Source organism: Alligator sinensis, unplaced genomic scaffold, assembly GCF_000455745.1.
Source record: "Alligator sinensis unplaced genomic scaffold, ASM45574v1 scaffold344_1, whole genome shotgun sequence".
Taxonomy (NCBI): domain Eukaryota; kingdom Metazoa; phylum Chordata; order Crocodylia; family Alligatoridae; genus Alligator; species Alligator sinensis.
Genome location: NW_005842427.1, coordinates 616,512 through 634,932, shown reverse-complemented (window position 1 = coordinate 634,932; position 18,421 = coordinate 616,512). Strand labels below are relative to the sequence as shown.

At 44.7% G+C, this 18,421-nt stretch overlaps 1 protein-coding gene across 4 annotated transcripts in view; it reads right to left on the bottom strand.

The window, feature by feature from the left end:
- Positions 1-18,421, bottom strand: part of CHD1L (chromodomain helicase DNA binding protein 1 like) — a 30,783-nt gene that overhangs the window by 7,709 nt on the left and 4,653 nt on the right. For 3 of the 4 annotated variants that reach the window (XR_003095617.1, XM_014522969.2, XM_025211736.1), the window contains exons 4-14: positions 17,794-17,908; positions 16,667-16,698; positions 13,624-13,705; positions 9,828-9,990; positions 9,515-9,670; positions 7,693-7,785; positions 6,573-6,669; positions 5,352-5,425; positions 3,773-3,883; positions 2,062-2,176; positions 1,466-1,619 (exon numbers count right to left, since the gene is read on the bottom strand). Coding sequence is in view for 3 of the 4 variants with exons in the window: in XM_014522969.2 (XP_014378455.1) it covers positions 1,466-1,619; positions 2,062-2,176; positions 3,773-3,883; positions 5,352-5,425; positions 6,573-6,669; positions 7,693-7,785; positions 9,515-9,670; positions 9,828-9,990; positions 13,624-13,705; positions 16,667-16,698; positions 17,794-17,908 (1,192 nt within the window). In the remaining variant the exon portion in view is untranslated. The remainder of the gene's footprint in view (positions 1-1,465; positions 1,620-2,061; positions 2,177-3,772; positions 3,884-5,351; positions 5,426-6,572; positions 6,670-7,692; positions 7,786-9,514; positions 9,671-9,827; positions 9,991-13,623; positions 13,706-16,666; positions 16,699-17,793; positions 17,909-18,421) is intronic. The other variant, XM_014522970.2, reaches the window with a different exon arrangement.

The window sequence follows — 18,421 nt, the reverse complement described above, 5'->3', positions numbered from 1 at the left end:
GCTGAAGCCATCACTGTTAAGAAAGATTTGAAGGACAGACATAAGACTGGAACACATGCGTGTAGATTTTTTCCTGGTTTCACTTCACATGGGGTTCACCTCTCATTAGTTTCACTTCGGGCCTGACTAAGCTCAAAATGCTTGAGGCAACCTCAGCCTTAGGTTCCTGGCTACAAGTCATTCCTTGGATTCCTGGCAGACAGCACCTGCTCAGGGGGAGGCTGCCTGAACAGTTTGCAAACAGGTTTTGGGTTGGCATCAAAATGTTGGCATGGCAGTTATGCTTGTCAGGAAGAAGCAGGGAAAAACAGATCAGGTGTTAGAAGCAGTGATTCAATTTCCATGTAAATGAACATGCAGCAGACCTCTCAATTTTTTTTGCCTTCCTCTGCAGCACTGAGATGTCGGCTACAGCTAAGGTTGCAGTGTGTTAGGGGGTGCTGACTGAGTTGTAACGATGCACCTGCTGATAGTTAAGCTCAGAGGTTTTCTGGCTAGAGGATCTTGTTCTTCCACTCGGGGTCAAACCCATCACCCAATTTGGGGCTAGGAAGGAATATTTCCCCTAGGTCAGGCACACACTGTAAGCGGGGGGTGGGGTTTGCCTCCTTCTGTAGCCTGGGGTGTAGTCCTTTTCCTAGGATGTTCTGAGCATCTATTAACCAACTCCTTCCCTCTCCCTACAGTGGTTGGACACTGGCAGTGCCCTCGTCTCCTCTGATTTTATACTGTCATAGGGTGCTCTTTGTATTTCAGGTATTGTGCCTTGTACTTGTGTGTCAGTAAAGTGGCAATTTTAGGGATTCGTTAACAGTTGCCTGCAAATGCAAGGGACTGAACTTGATGGCCCAGGAAGCCCATTCCAGTCCTATGTTCTTAAATATCCAATATAACAAAAATAAAAGGAAAAGACAACATCTGCAGAAAATAGGTCCCATCCTTCAAATGGAGTAACCTCAGCCTCAGGTAACAGAGGTTACTCTGTTACCAGAGGTCGCCTCTCAACTGCAAGAGAAGGTTGAGAGGTGACCTTGTGGCTGCCTATAAGTTCATCACGGGGGCACAGAAGGGAATTGGTGAGGTTTTATTAACCAAGGCGCCCCCGGGGGTTACAAGATATAATGGCCACAAGCTAGCAGAGAGCAGATTTAGATTGGACATTAGGAAGAACTTCTTCACAGTTAGAGTGGCCAAGGTCTGGAACGGGCTCCCAAGGGATTTCCTGCCTATGCAGGGGGTCGGACTCGATGATCTATTGAGGTCCTTTCCGACCCTAACATCTATGAATCTATGAATCTAAGAGCTCAAAATTAGGGCCTCCCTGCCTCTGAGTTCCACAGATGCTTTGATCTGAGTTTGGTTTGGTCTCTAAGAGATGCTACCAGCTGCTAGGTTCTAATGCAGTCCTCCCTAAAGACAAGGCCAATGCTGTTAACATCCCCTGCAGTGCGGGCTCATTTTTTACCTGCATGTCTGCTGCTGTCTGAGACTTGAGAGCTCTGAGAGCAAACTGCCCCCCTTCGATAATGGCATTCGTTAGTCGAAGCTTGGACACCGCTCGTCGGTAGATTATTTCTTCCACGGTGTCTCGTCCAATCAGGCGGATAATTTTTACAGGCCTGGTAGAATGTCAGAGAGTCAGCTGAACTGCTGATGTTGCTTTAGGACAAGGGACCAAAGTGTGAGGCCACCCCTGGCCCAGTCCCGTTACAAGCAGCTTACAGAAGCATAGAGAAATCCTGACCCCTCTGCAACCAGAGGGAAGAGGATGGGACACTGCAGAGAGCAACTGGCCTCCAGTCCAGTCCTCCACAACTGCAGAGCTCCTGACTCAGGAGGCCTAGGGAGGATGGGGAGTGAATGAGTTCAGCAAAATAGAAGGGCAGGACCATGCCAAAGACAAATGGCTCACCCTTCCCCACCCGCCATTCCCAGGGGTGGTTTGCTTAGCTCTCTTCTGCCAGCGGAGATGAAGGTGAACACTGAGGCTGCAACATTGAGGATGGGAAGGAACAACCGGGTGTTGGGAGCATGATACAGAGCATAGCAGTCATTCCTCACTTGTTCTGACCAATCCTGTGAGCTCTTGCAATGGCCTGCAAGTCATTTTGCGGGTTGAAATCACTGTCGACAAAAATAACAGTATCTGCAGCTGTCAGGTTCATGCCGACGCCACCTGAAACCAAGAGCCCAGAGAGAGGGGATTGTCAGTAATGCGTGATACTCAACAGAAAAGAGGGAGAGCAGACTGGTGCTTGCTAGGAGAGACTAAATCTGTTCTGACTAAATAAAAATAAACCCAAGTTCCACCCTCCTCTCAAACCTAAAGTTGAAGCTTTTATAAGGATCCAAAAATTTTGCTCAGTCTGTTGAATGCTATCTTCATGCCTTACTCTTTATGTTTCTAGGTTTCCACAAAGACCCCAAATGGAACTGTAGAACCCACTACAATGAAGAAGAGAAAGGACTTGGATCTCATGCACATAAAGGGGCTAGTTTGCTGAAGCTATCAGACACAAGACAGATCCTACGAAACTTTCCAGTTGAAGACAAACTACTACAGCCTGGACTGCTTAATAACCACACAAATGGTCTCCCTAACCCATGGCCTGGCCTTAGCCTGGAAAGGATTTCTGGTGATGATACTACAGAAATGTAAGGAAACCTCACACCCAAAGATAACTGTCCAAGGGCTGTGGAGGGTCTAGATACTTATCCACAGCAAACCTTTTGAGGTTTTCCAGTCACTTGTTTTTGTTTGTTTTTCTTTATAAGTAACAGCTCTCATGGAACAGAAATACAATGTGAACTAAAAAAATGTAAAGTTATTCTCAATGGCGGCGTGTACTGCAACTAAAAAGCAGGGATATGCTGAGCAGCATTTCCTCCCACCCATGCCACACACCTTCGTTTGTAGTGTCCATACCCTCCCTGCAGACCGAGGCAATCATACCCTGAAATCCTCCACCAGTCACTGGAGCAGGGATGGAGAAGTAGTCTCCTTCTTGATGTTTGACCAGATCTAATGACTGACTTTCAGGGGGTAAAGAGCCTGGCCAGTTTGGGAAGGGAGAGCTCAGGCCCCATGGAGGACAAAGTGAAAAAGACTTGCACACATGTCAAGAGGAGCAGAGTCTGGATCTTTGTTGGGATGGAGAGCAGGGAGGCGAGGAGGTCTGGAAAGGGTTCTGTTTATGAGGTAAGAGTGGGAGAGATGTATAGGACAGTGCCAGGAGACATTCTGCAGCCTATGGCGCTGAGGAGTGGAAGACACCCGTACCAGTCTGTTACTGGCACATGGCTGGCATCTGTGCAACGTAAATGTTAGTCATATTCTGTAAGATTAAGCTGGCAGTGGGACAATACCCCCTTCATATGAAGCTGTTTATAAAAAAAGAACCAGCTGGGTTGCACTATAAACAGTGCATTTGGCATCAGCTGCGGAGACGGTGTGCGGGAAACTCAAGCTCCCACCAGTAGATGAAGAATTGCCAATAGCCAATGCACACCACCTAACGGGGTGATTTTTTTAAAAGAAAATCCACATACTTCTATTACAGAATAAACAATATTTTCTTAAAAATGAAATTGTTAACTATATTGGCTTTACTTCCCCTTTAAAGTCCCCATTTAAGTATTAAAATTGAGGTTCTCCACAGAGATGAGGCCTTCCCAAAGTCCTGTCAGTCCCTACATACAACCAAAGTACAGTGAGAGACTGGGACTGTATAACACACTTCTATTTTGGTCCCTCCTTGATCCCTCTCCTTACCTGCCCTGGTGCTCAGCAAAAAAACAAAGATGTGCTGTTGACCAAAGTTCTTGATGGCAAGGTGCCTCTCCTCTCCTCTTACAGATCCATCCAAACGTTCATAGCTGTAGCCTTGCCAAACAGACAAAAATGGCAGATGATGAAGACACTGCTGTTCTGACTTTATTCCCCTGCATGGTGCTTTCATCTTTGCCAGCCCGTCTCATCCCAACTTTCTCCTCTCCATTATTTCCCCAATTCACGTGTTCCTCTCCCCATCCCCACCCCACACTTCAGGGTTTTCTGGGCTCTCCACGGAACTCACCATGGCAGCCCCCCTATAGTTGATGTCCTCCTACTCCCCCCAGCCTCCCGCACTGCGTTGTTCCACTCATAGTTTCTAGGTCTGTTCTCACCTCAGAACCAGGGGGCCAGTGTCTGCTCCAGTAACACTGGTGTAAATCAAAATAACTACCTAACCTTGCTGGAGCTACTCCAGATTTACTATGTGTAGAGGGGAGCAGAGCTGAAAAATGGAACCAGAGACTCTTAGCTTTAAAATTGCTGCTTGGAAACAGAATGGAGAAATCCAGAGCCAATGCAGAAAAGTGGTGGTGCACTGGCCTGTTGCAGACCAGGTCCCTTTGGGCCACTAGCCCCAGGCTGTGGACCAGTACATACAGGCCTCTCTCAAGCAAACTCCCATTGGCTTCAATGAGAGTTTTGCCTGAGTGAGAACTCCAGGACTTGACCCCTACTTGGTGTTCAAATGCAGCATTAGCTGTCTGCTACCATAAATACAAAACAAAAGGCCCTTTTATGGGAAAGGCTCAGTGAGCACTAAGCCAGGTAAGTGTCAACAAAAGAAAATGTCACATATGTCAAGAATGCTTTTGGTAATTAAAGCTGGTTGCTAAAATATGGAATGGTCCTGCCTGCATTTGCAGTAACAGAGCTTCTAAGGAGACTAGCTAAGCATAGCTAGGTGGCTTGACTTTTAGTTAATTCATGCTCAGTGTAGCTGCTGAGTGCGGTAGGGTCCATTCAGATTTGGATCCGCAGAACCAAGACCAGAACATAGGGCCAAGTTCTAAAACACAAGGCTCCTTCTCAACTAGAGAGAGCATGGGGTGAAGTGTAATACATCATGCTGTAGTGTGAAGCATATACCCACAGTATTACCACAACATCAGGATGTGATAATTCAAATTCAAGCTCTTGGGCAAGTGGCTGCCACATCCCTGAAAATAAGGAGTGCTGCACTCAATAACACCCAGCTTCATCACAGTCCTATGACCACTGACTTGCATGCACCAGGTTTATAAGCTGTCCAATGCAGTAGAAAACTGAATCTCAGAAAACCTTTGCTTGTCAGCCCTATTTTACAGATGACAACACTAACTCACAGAAGCAGTCATTGCTAGAGCAAAAATCAGGGCTCTGGATTCCTACCCCCAAGAAAATGCCTGCTAATTAAAAAAAGTCCCTGTCACAATGGTCCCTTCTCTGTCATGCAAGGATCAGCAAAGGACAGCATAGCTGTAGGTGATATAGGATCATTTATGACAAGCCCTTTGCTCCAAAGGTGCATGCATTTCACCTCGGTAGTCCATGTAGTCTTGAAGAATATCGAGCATTTGAGTCATCTGGGAAAAGAGCAAGACACGGTGGCCACTGCAAAATAAAGCAAGGTATCACAACCCTCAGTGTATATTTTGTAGTGCTTCACAGAAGCAGAGACAGTTTGTATTCATTTCATGCAGATGTATAATTAAGCCAAGCATCGTAAGACCTTAGTCTCCTCATCGGTAAAAGAACTTGCTGAGGTGATACTGCAAGTCAAGGATACAACTGGGGTCAGAATTCAATGGCCCTGATTCCCAGATCTGGGCTCTAGGCTTTATACACCAGTGACCCTCCAAGTCCATTTATGCTGTCTAGTATCATATATGATATTCAAAAGGCATGTAGGACCTGATAAGTCTTGTGGCACAGAAACAGACACTCGCTCTCGCTTCCCTCTATGTTGCTGTATAATGGAGAAACCCTGGCCATTTTGGAAGTTTCACTTTTGCTTTGCCGTGTCTTTTTCAAGCACTGCCTGAGGAGGCTGTCAGAAGAGAACTGCATGCCAGGGGAGAGGACCTTGTTTGGTATTGCGATGAGTGGTGGGGGAGTAATTCACTCACAACCTGCTTGAAATTTCCAACAGAAGGGTATATCAGTTTGCTTAGCCTTCTTTTGGGAAGTAACGAAATCGTCTCAGACATCAGTTACAGATTCTGCAGCCTCCGAAGTTCAGATCCAGAATCTGAGACCAGACTCGAATCCCCAAATTATGGAGTGTTTATACTGACCTTTTCTTTGTCTAAGTTTTGGGTTTTCTTACCAACATTGCTATTTTTCATTCTGACGATGCATTTCTGCCTCCCAGGCCCAGATAGGCCTAGTGCCACAAAGGAACTGAAACACTGCGACAATCTGCCCTCAGGGAACCCATGATCAAACCAGACACCTTGAACATCATGTAAAACAATTGATCTCTCAGGATTCCCAGCCCAACTTTGGCAGCTGTTTGGATAAGTGTAGGCAAAGAGCCAGTTTTGGGGGCTCTTTAAAGAAAAGCTTTAAATCATTGTGCTTTCTCTGTCATTCCTAACACAGCTGCCACACTCTAATTAGTTTAATTAGGACTGTCACTAATCATCATTAACTAACTACAGCATTCATTTCATAGTGTGCATTAGTCACGAATAAAAGAGGCTGTTTTTCTCAACGAGGCTTATCTATATTCCTCAATCTTCACAGTAACACAACGTACCCAGCATATAAGAAAGAAAGGAGTTTATCTAACAGGCACAGCTTGCCACTGGCTTCAATGAGGTGGTCTCCAATTTCAAAGGGCTCTGGTTCAACACCTGGAATGGAAATGAGTTTTAGAAGCAGTGCTAATATTATAGCAATAATTAACATCTCAAGATCACCCCCAAATTACCCAGATGTCACCTACAACAACGTATTGCACAGCTGCTGCCAAACAGACATAGGTATAACCCAGATTCCTGCTTTTAAACTGGTGATGCTTTCCTGACTGTTGGGAACACCATAATCATGATTCCATGACAAAATAAACAGTGTGACTACACTGCTTGGAAGGAGAAATCAAATACTGCAGATCCCAGCTTCTTAGTTTCCTGAGAAGATGAGGGACTGCAAACCAGCTGGGGATATATAGAGCTGCAGCGAACATCTGTGTGGGACCACTGAGGCATTTCAGCTGTTTGCTGTGACTTTTATATCAAAATGTACCACTTCTCTGATCAGCTGTGTGGGACCTGCTGTTGAGCTCCAAATGAGCGGAGAAGCAGTATCCTTTGAAGTAAAAGCTGTGGCAAACATCTGAGCAGCTTTTTCTTACTGCAGCAACCTACTGTGAACTAAGTAGGATGTGAACCACCTGGATACAAATTATCCTGATTCTACTATATGCAAGAAAAAACATGTGTAGAGGTAAGATTGAAAACTCAGCCCCCTTCTCAGAGTGTTGGAGTGATAATATAGCCATGATGGTCCAGGAAATGTGAGGGGCAAGGATTTTTGTGGGTGGTATCTTTTATTGGACCAATTACATAGTTGGGACAGATTTAGACAAGCTTTTGAATACAGTGCATTGCATTTGAAAGTTTATCTAAATCTATCCCAACTATGCAGTTTGTCCAGTAAAAGATACCACCCACAAAAATCCTTGCGTCTCTCTTTTTATACTGTTTTGAGTCAGCTAACATGAACTGAGTCTCTTCATACTACAATCTAGCAGCACAAGACAGAGGGGCTTTGCTCAACTTCTAAGCATCAAAGAAAACTACTATATTTGAAGAAACTTGATTCATTTGCTAAAAAACACTTGGTTTCATGTCAGAGACAGAGGAGGCCTCTCTCACCACTGAACAGGTACGGGTGGGCCACACATTTCCGAAGCTGAATTAAAACGTTCTGAAGTTTAACTTTCCTCCCTGCTTCGTTTTCAAATGCATCTGAAATGGCGAAAGAAAAAATGAAATGGCAAACCAGTTCAGCAACATCTCTGAAACTTTGTAACAGCAATGACTGGAATTATTTGCCACTTGGTCCAACTGAACATTTGAATTTAGGCTCTGCATTTAACATTCTCCCTCTTCAAAGACCAATGGAATTTCCTGTCATATTTCCAGTCAAATATTTGCTCACTTCGGCAAAGGAAACATTTGAAAATGAGACCGCAGTGGAAATCTTCCCTTGTCTGACCACTTTGTTTCTGGACTCTCCTGAAGAACCTGAGTCCTTACTGACATTTTTATAATGGCCCATGAATTTAAAGCTGCCCAAATTAACACAATGAAGCTGCAGTTGTTGCGTATAACTTGGCTGCCTCTTCCAAGGAAACCCAATGCACAACTGGGACCTGATGTAAGAGCTCTGCTCATAAGGGCCAGTAACTAAGCCGGGAGGGGGGCAGAAGGATGAGGAAGATGTAAGCTCTAAAAGGGTATGGGAAGCTTTGCTGAGCTTTGAGAAAAACCCTTCAGGTCTCAGTCCTGTTGTCTCAGCTCCCAGGCACAGGGAGATAAGGGTGACAGCCAGGAGAGTGAATGGTATTGTGAGGGAGTCATCAGGGCTTTGTAGGGACACAAGGAGATCAGCAGGGCTTTGGGGAACCTGCAAGGGGGAGATGGATGAATAAAGCTGAGAGTGGGAAGGATGGTCTGGGGCTAGTACACTTTCACTCTGCCCAGGTTGGCACAGAAGGTCTCCCTGACCCTGTGACCATCTCTCTGATGTACAAGGCAGTATCACAGGATGAGAGGAACAACATTGATTAGAGGTCTAGAGAACATGACTCATGAGAAAAAGATGAAAGAACTGGGATTATTTCTTCTCACAAGGGTGGGCCAGTACTGGAACAGATCACCTAGAGAGGTGGTGAAGGCTCCATCCTTGGAAGCATTTAAGTGGAGGTTACACAAGCACTTGTCTAGGATGGTTAGGCATGGATGATCCTGCCTTCAGCAGGGGACTGGACTAGAAGACCTCCCAAGGTCCAACCCTATGTTTCTATGATGAGTTGAGCCTTCTGCACAGCCCTGGGTGTACCAGAGTATCTCCACCCTTTCACTAATACACCATCCTGACAGACACATGCACATCCACAGAATGTGTAATGGGATGTTCACATATGAGAGAGCAGGACATCAGTATTAGGTATCAACATCTGGGTGTAATTCAGTATCAGCAGTGTGTCCCTCATGACTGGTTGTGTTACAACAGTGAATGAATGGTCTAAGCATTTGGTTGGGTGTTAAAACGCACAGATGAAGGATGGTTTAACAGGCGAAAAGAAGATATTTCTTGAGATCTTTGCAATTTATTGAAAGGTTGGCCCAAACAAGAACTTTAGGACTGACCACACCCAAGCTGTGGAACGGTCCAGAGTCAGATCCAGATGCAATGCTTGGCTCTTATACTGGACCAAACCATAGGTCCAAACTGCCCATAGCTCTGGAAGTTTTTGTATAAGGATCCAAATGCTGAAGCTCAGATTGATCCCAGAGGTTAATACTGCTTGCTCATCAAAAGGGCATCAGAAGATTGAACTCAACCCATTCATTCAGGACATTTTACTATTGGCTAATGCATCCCCCTTTTCAATACAATAGTACCTGGGTTTATAAGAGGGAATTGATTTTACTATTAATCACATCAACAGGTCCCAAATTCCCTTGTTACCTAGGTCTTTCATCAGAATGGCCTTGTAGTATTTTCTCTGCAGGGCTGACATCCCATGATATAGTACCACTTCTACCTTCTTAGGTAGATCTGCAGCAACTTCAGCTTTCACCCGCCTGAGTAAAAAGGGCTGCAGGAGACTGTGTAGTTCTTTGGCTGCATGGGGAGGAAAAAGTTGTAACCAGTGAATACAAGTAATCCATCGTGCACTTCATTTCTTTTTATGAACATTAATGGTAGCTCACAATACCTTGCAAGATGGCTAAATATCTTCCCGACTTAGAAGAAGAGTATTTTATGGCTCGCTGCTTACCTGACTTGCTCTCCGTTTTGATCTCATGGTAATACTGAACAAACTCATCCACTTGGTCATTAGGGAAGATGTCAGGTTCAATAAAACTGAGTAGGGAGTACAGCTCCTGGAGACTGTTCTGAATAGGAGTGCCCGTGAGCAGGAGACTGAAACTCACTGAAAACTGAAGCAAGCAAAGGCAAAGGAAAATTATGATATATGCATTTAGAAAAGGAACAACACACAAAGCTGCTAACGCACTACTCTTCCACACAACTAAAAATCTGGCAGTTAGCAGAGGAACACTGCAGAACTCTCTGCCCTCTGTGAAAGCCAGCAGATACAAGGGCTGGAGTCACCAGCAAAGAGATTCTTCACTCACCTAGACCTGTGATCAGAAGCAATTCCATTAAAGTGAATGGAATCACAACAGTGCAACGAATGCAGGCTTAAGGAAAGTGAAAACAAAGCTCAAACATGGTGCCATTATAACACTGATCTGTCAAACTAGACATGACTATTCTATGTCAAGTACAACACATGTAATGCAAAATAACAAGAGCTGGTTTAAAAATTCTAGGAAAAAAATGCTGAGAGCAAATTACATAGTCTACACTCCTCCCCCCATTTTCTGAATGGCTCTAACAGTGTTGGTCTTTATCTGCACTGTGCTATTTGCAGACTCCCCTGCCATGCTAACATTTAAGGAATATGGCTAACACTGTAGTACACTTAATGCAACAGAAAACTCCCATATGTTCAGTAACAGGAACCATGTGAGCAGAATGAAGGTGTGATTAGGCTTATTTGTTGACATGAAACTCCATCCTTGGAGGTTTTTAAGGCCTGGCTCGACAAAGCCCTGGTTGGAATGACCTATAGTTTCATAGTTTCATAGTTTTAGGGTCGGAAGGGACCTAATAGATCTTCTAGCCCGCCCCCCCGCCAGGGCGGGAGAACAACAAAAGAACCCTAAACAAAAAACGGGACTCAAATGAGTCCAGCCAGGTAGGTATCCAGCCTCTTCTTAAAGATCCCCAGGGTAGGGGCCAGCACCACCTCCCTTGGAAGTTGGTTCCAGCTCCTCGCCGCCCTAACTGTGAAGTAGTTTTTTCGGATGTCCAATCTGTACCTCCTCTCCATCAACTTGTGCCCATTACTCCTTGTTATGCCAGCGGGGGATAGGGGAAACAGCGTCTCCCCCAAACCCTTCTGGTTCCCCCTAGTGAGTTTATAGACGGTCACCAGGTCCCCCCTCAGCCTTCTCTTGTGGAGGCTGAATAGGTTCAAGTCCCGCAGTCTCTCACTGTAGGGTCTGCCCTGTTGTCCCCGGATCACGCGGGTGGCCCTCCTCTGGACCCTCTCCATGTTGTCCACATCCCTCCTGAAATGGGGCGCACAGAACTGGACACAATACTCCAGCTGCGGCCTGACCAGCCCCCCAACCTAGTGGGGGATGGTCCTGCTTTGAGCAGGGGGTTGGACTAGATGACCTTTTCAGGTCCCTTCCAACCCTCTTTTTGTATGATTCTATGATGAGTGAACACTCCTGTACTACAATCAAATATTTAGGAAATGTTGGGCATATTCAAGTCTTGAATGTTCACAGTTCTCATAATGGGGCAAATTCTAACCTGGAATACTAGGCAAATCCAGGCAAACTGTATTGAATTCAACAAAGATATGCGACTTAACCAAGGTCCCACAGCAAGATCTGGGAAACAAAGTTGAAGAGTTGTGACTTGTGGTCTTTTGCACCAATCACTAGACCAGACTTTCCTGACTTGCACACAAATTCAGTACTATCATAAGAAAGCAGGGCTGGAAGGCACCTCATGCGGTTATCTAGTCCAGTCTCCTGCTCAAGGCAGAATCATCCCTGACTAAACCATTCCAGTCGTGTCTGTCCAACCTGCTCTTGAAATGTTCCAAGGATGGAGATTCCACAGCTTATCTGGGTAGTTTGTTCCAGTGCTCACCCCTGATACTCAGAAAGTTCTTCCTAATCTCCAACCTGAATTTCCTCTGCTGCAGCTGGAGGACATTGCTCCTAGTCTTGTCCTGTACAGCCCCAAAGAAAAGCCCATCTCCACCCTCTATAACTGCCCTTCAAGTCCTGGAAGACTGGTATCAAATTCTACCTCAAGTCTTCCCTTCTCCAACTAAATAACCCTAGTTCTTTTAGCCTTTCCTCATAAGTCTTGATTCCCAAGCCCCTAATCATTTTTGTCATTGTATGCTAGATTTCCCAATGTGCCTATATCTTTCTTGAACTGTGGGACCCAAAACTGGACACAGCACTCCAGGTGAAGCCTCACCTGGCCTGAATAGAGCAAAAGAATCTGCAAGGGCAATCCTGTTAATACAACCCAGGATTCTGTTGGCTTTTTTTTTTTTGCGCAACAAGAGCACATTGTTGACTCATATTTAGCATATGGTCCACTTTAATCCTCCAGTTCTTCTCTGCGGTACTGCAGCCAAGCCAATCATACTCTCGTCTGTATTTATACATGCAATTATTCTGTTCCAAGTGCAGAACTTTACACTTGTCCTTGTTGAATTTCATCTGATGGATTTCAGACCATTTCTCCAGTTCATTCTGTATCTTAAGCCTTTCCCTTCAGAGTATTTGCAACCTCACCCAACTTGGTATCATCTGCAAATTTCATCATCATCCAAATCAATCTCATCATCCAAATTATTAATGAAGATATTAAACAACACCAGACCCAGGACAAACCCCTGGGGAAGCCCACTTGATATCTCCTTCCAACTAGACATTGAACCATTGATCAGTACTCGTTTAGCACAATGACCCTCTGTTTTGTATCCTCCTTACAGTACTTTTGTTTAGTTTTTTAGTTTATTAATGAGAATGTTGTGGAAGACAGCAACAAAAACCTTGTTAAAGTCATAGTGTCACATGCACTGCTCTTCTCCCATCCACACAGCTTGTCACTGTATCATAAAAAAATCAAGTTGGTCAGGTATGATTTGTCCTTGGCGAATTCATGCTGGCTGTTCCTAATCACTTAGTTCTCCTCTGGGGGCTTCCCAACAGATTCCTTGAAGACCTACTCCATGATCTTTCCTGGTATCAAGATCAGGCTGACTGGTCTGTAGTCCCCCAGATCCTCCTTCTCATCTTTCTTAAGCATGGGCTTTATATATTTGCCTGTTTCCAATGATCTAGAACCTCACCCAACCTATAAAAATCCTCAAAAAAGATAGCCAGTGGCTCTGAAATTACCTCAACCTTTTCCTTTAGTACCCTAGGCCATATCCCATCTGCCCTTGCAACTTGAAAGCCTCTAGCATCTCTAAGAAGTCCCTAACCTGTTCTTCCCCTACTTTAAGCTGTTTGTCTCCATCCATACTTTTTGCTGCCAACTCCACTTACCATCTGGTTGCTGACTTTATTTGTGAAGCCTGAAGTAAAAAAAAGCATTTAAAAAGAAATGCTATCTTCTTGCATTAGTCAGAAACATGCTCATGTCACAGAAGCCATGGAGATGTGATTGAGTCTTGCATTGTTTAAAGTCTCTCTCTCAAATTGCTCAAACCTCCAAAGCACTAATGTTAATCAGAATGTGACATTAATTCTAGACAGAGGGTCCCCTCTCACCACATGGACAAAGCTCCAAGCCATCTGTCATGAAAGACAGAGGAAGTCTGTCCATTTTCTTGGCTGGGGACTGGATCAGGCCAAAAGACTGACATATACACTGAGGGATAGTGGTAAGATAAATTCTAAACTTATTTCCTTTAAAAGCAAGAAAAATCCGTGAAATTATTCAACACTGATGACTTTGTTCACCTCAGAAAGTGTCTTATGCAGCAGGGAGTTTTGGTTTTTCAGTCTGTGTGCTTCATCCACAACCAGAGCAGCCCAATTAAAGCTGTAAAAATAAACAAACAGAAAACAGAGCTCTCAATTAAACTCAAACAAGCAATTCTGGCCAAGATACAAAGGGCACTCTCTGTGACCCCTCTCTCTATCTGTGCTGAAAACAGCCCTGGACTGAAAACCAAAATCCAAACTCCAAGGAGGGGTGTGGAATCAGATCTTCATCTAAAGTTTGTCACTGTAGTGCACACTTTCCTGTACTTATACTGGATGCCTTCAAAAAATCTCTGCATGCAAGGTTGTAAAAAGTTTTCCATTCTTGTCTCCTCTTTTCTAACACTCAAAACTCTCTGAAGCATTCAGCTTTTGAGGTGAAATGTGATGGCTAGAAAATGGTATTTAGAGGCTTACTTTTGCGAACTGGCCTAAAGGTAAAGTAGATATGCATTACAACAAAGGTTCATGGCAAGGGCAAAGGGTTAATTTATTTTTAAAAGCCTGGTTGTTGCACAGTTTTGCAGCCTTCAAGGCAGACAGAGATAGACACACAGGCTGGGAAATTGTAGGCATGTACCACACTGTTCCATAACATGAGATAAGGTGGCTCCAGCTCACAGTGCTCAAGTCCAGAGCCCTTGAGATCTCTGGTTTTGGAAACAGACCAAATTAGGAGGACACCAGTAAAGCCCAAATTAGATGTGTGCATGTGATGGGCTTGTGAAACAAAGGAATATGCTGACAGGACAGACCATTGACAGTATGATGACCACAGAAAGACCTATCAGTGATGCCCATAGATGAAGAGTCACCAGGAGAGAAAAAATACTACAAAAGAAGGGAGTTCAGAGCAACAAAGGGTCCCTGAGAGGGGAATCCAAGGCACCATGGACAGAGGGCATACCACCAACCTGTCTCATCCAACCCAGGGGAGGTGGTGGGGAGGGGTGGCCTCGGCCTCCGACCTCCAGGCCGCTGACATTTGACATTCAAGAGAACCTCAGAGTGAAGCTCGCGTCCTGGCCAGAAATACCTTGACTGATGATAGCCCTAGGATTGGTAGCTATAGAATTGTTTGTATTATTCCTACCTGCTATCATTATGTATTGATAAAATTTGCCTATTATCAAATAGAAAGGTTGTGGTCAGTCTGAGGGTTTGGGTCCACCTGAAACAAGGTATCTGGGTCATAAATCCAGTGCCAAAATTCTCCTTGGTTATACACCCAGACTGAACTTTTTGGACAAAAATAACGTGATTACCATGCCCCATTTTTTAATCAAACCCTGTAACACAGATGACTAGTTGTGAATTGAGGTACAAAGGGTGGAGAAGGAATTTGTTCTCTGACTCCTGCAGGATTGATTCCTGAAGCTCTCACTAGATTCAACTGTCTCCAGAACTTATAACTAAAGGCATTATTATTGTAAGGCACCAGCCTTATTACAAGACATTGAAATCTCTTCCTGTTTTAAGTGCAGCTTTAAATTCTCCAATCACGATACGAATAACATGATACGAATAACAGGTATGAGGCCCTGGCGACGCTGCAGGAGATGGAAGGAGAGGAGGAAACCTCTGGGTAGGAAGCAACGCCACATTCTCCACGCTCTGAACAGGTCAAGGGAACCAAGCAGACCCAGAGGAGGAGGCGTCAAGTGATCGTCATAGGCGACTCCATTCTGAGAGGTACGGAAGGACCCATTTGTCGCCAGGACCCCTCAACACGAGAGGTCTACTGCCTGCCCGGAGCAAAGATTCGGGACGTGACGGGAATGATCCAGGCCGTGATTCAGCCCACCGATTACTACCCCATGGTCCTAGTCCATGTGGGTACTAATGATGTGGCCAGGAGAAGCCCCGATCACCTGATAGCGGACTACCATGCTCTGGGCGGCGTGCTGAGGGAGATAGGTGCACAGGTGGTATTCTCTTCTGTCCTACCAATGAGCGGACGTGGAAGACGACATGAACACTGCATTAGAGAGACCAACAAGCAGCTTCGACAATGGTGTCTCGAGGCAGGCTTCGGCTTCCTTCACAATGACCCGCACATCACGATGAGTGACATGCTCAATGTCATGCAATACAATTTAGGTTACGAGGTTGTTGTGATCATCACAGGAGAAGATAGTTCAGGTTTCTCAATTTCATACTTATAACCTAAGCCACCCACATGGTGGAGCTACATGGACCAGAAAGTGATACTCTGGGCTTCCGTTTACTCTGTTCTGCTGGCATTACTGATGATGACTCCCTGGATGAGATGACTTGAATAAGAAAACACTCCCTGACTTCATGCCAGTTATGTAAGATAAGCACACAATGCATTTCTATGCCCCTACTTGAAAACCATCCGTTTCATTCAAGGAAAACTGGAAGAACACAGCAGTGCTCTTGAAAACGAAGAGATTTTTTTTTTTTACTGAAATAGATCAGGAACAAAGTCCTAATACTCAGTGGCCATATCTATACAAACAGCAGACTTCACAGTTGTTACTGCACAGTACCGTCCCCATGCAATTTTTTTCAGATGCTACTGCACACTAGCAGTGCATCATGGTTAGCGTCTGCCAATGCTACTGTGCAATAACAAGCTACTGCGCAGTAGCTCATCGCTACTACACAGTAGCGTCTCACATAGACATGCCCAGTAGGTGCATCTGCATGTTCATTAATGTGTCATAATTATGGTGCATTAAGTTTATACCTGTAATAACAGGTATTAAGTTAATGTGCTGTAATCAGCGCTACTGCACATTAGTGCAGATGAACACTTTTTTAGTTATGTTAATGTGCATTAGACTAAATCTACTCCGCATTAACATGGATTTTGCCTGCTGTGCTGATGTGCAGTAGAATTAGTCTTCTGTGCATTCAGTATCTTGTGTAGATGTGCCCAGTGAAGAGTAGCCACAGCTCGTGTAAAATAGACAGTGTCTGAAAGGAAAGCAGCCCAAGGAAAAGGCTGACAGGCTCACCGAACAAATCTGAATAATTTAAAAAGTAAACTCACCACTTTAGAAATGTTGCATCTTTCAGGCAAATCTGCAAACAAACAAAGTGAGATGACCTGTCAGTTATGTTAGCAAAGCTCTTTGGGATTTTCTGCATTGAGAAGTGGTAGATAAACCAAACAGGGATCACTTCACCAAACCTTTAAACAACAGCTGCCTCTTGAGAGGAGCATGGCAGTTAGTGGGTGGGAAACGAAACTGTAGAAAGAGTTTAGGAGATGCAAAGCAATTAGTGTAGCTGAACCCGACTCTATTCTTATGGGCAATGTCATGGAGATTCTCTAATAACCACAAGTTACCCAGGCCGTAGTCTTATCTGAAATACAATTAAAAAAAACCAGCAATGTTAAAGAGAGATTTTTATGTTGGGAAAAACGTGTGTCTCAGTCTCTTCACCTTTGTTATGTTTTCCTATGATGGTTTTTCTCGTATTTGAGAAACAAAAGTTTTCAATATCCCTGCCACATCCCATTTCTCCTCGTCCCCCCACCATCAAAATAAATTATCACAATGAATGTGTGGTGTCAGGATTCTTTGCTGTTGTCACAAGTATGCACATGCAGCCTGCTTGCCTGCAGGTTCAAAATGGAGAAGACTTTGAGCTGTGTAAGGACAAAGGCCTTCTCCAAAGCACAGTGTCCTCGTTGTGACAGCAAAGGAAAAGGAGAAATGCAAGCCAGATCTATTTCTTTCTACAAGCTGTGTTTCCTTGAGCTCACTCCAGTCGGAAAGCCCCTTCAGCCTTCTCATACCAAGTACTCACCGTGCATAACTAGGACTGGGGAGGAACAAGGTGGGGGAGAGAAAAGCAGGTGAAGGGGTTGGGATGGGGCATGGTACGACAAACGAGTCTGAGGTGTGAAGAAAATAAAAGACACCCCAGAACAAGGAAAAAGAAGGGCAGAAACAAGGAGAAAAGGACTGAGAAACTGAACAGAGGGAGCTGAGAGACCTTTCACCACTACTGGACTCAAGTGGATGTGTTTACTTTTTAAAAACAGACCAAACTGCCAATGTGAAATGATGCCCAGAACAAGCTATTCATAATGGAGACAAAGGAAGTATTTCCCTGGCTGGAAACAGAGATGGGTCCCGAGAGCAGGCTGTTCATGCTGGGGAGTGGTACCTCATATGTTGTCAGTAGGACCTGGCAGTGAGATGGTGCTTTCAGGTCCCTCTGCAGCTCTGCTCTTTCCTCCTTGTCTCCCACGTATGTCACAAAGGAGAGACCTGGAGCAAACCTGTTCCCATTAAACAAAACAAAACAAAACAAAACAAAACAAAACAAAACAAAGGAATGAGCTGGGCTGAGCCTTCCAGGCCCCAAAAGTTTGTGGTCAACTTCAAACCCTGTCAATCAAACTTAGCATAAGAACCAAAAGAGGACCCAGATGGGAACCCCTTATCCAAATCATGGTGTTGGATCCAAGTCCCTATTTTTAATCCTGCCCTGATGGGTTTGGGCTCAGGTTATATCCTGTTTTTCTGGCTGTCGCGTGGAGGAGTCCAGAAGCTCATGAAATTGGCAGCATTCTCATAGGCCTTACCATCCAAGATGGGAAATGGCAGAACAGCAGCTATTGTCATGGGATGTCCACTACTTTGAGTGGAAGATTTCACAAGGCAGCAAGATAACAGTGCTGCCCAATCTGAACTTCATTCTGGATATGGCTTCCAGTCTGAACCTTGAAATCCAGCCAACACTACACCCAACACTTACCTCCTCTTCTCCAGCAAGAGCTCTTTTTACAAGG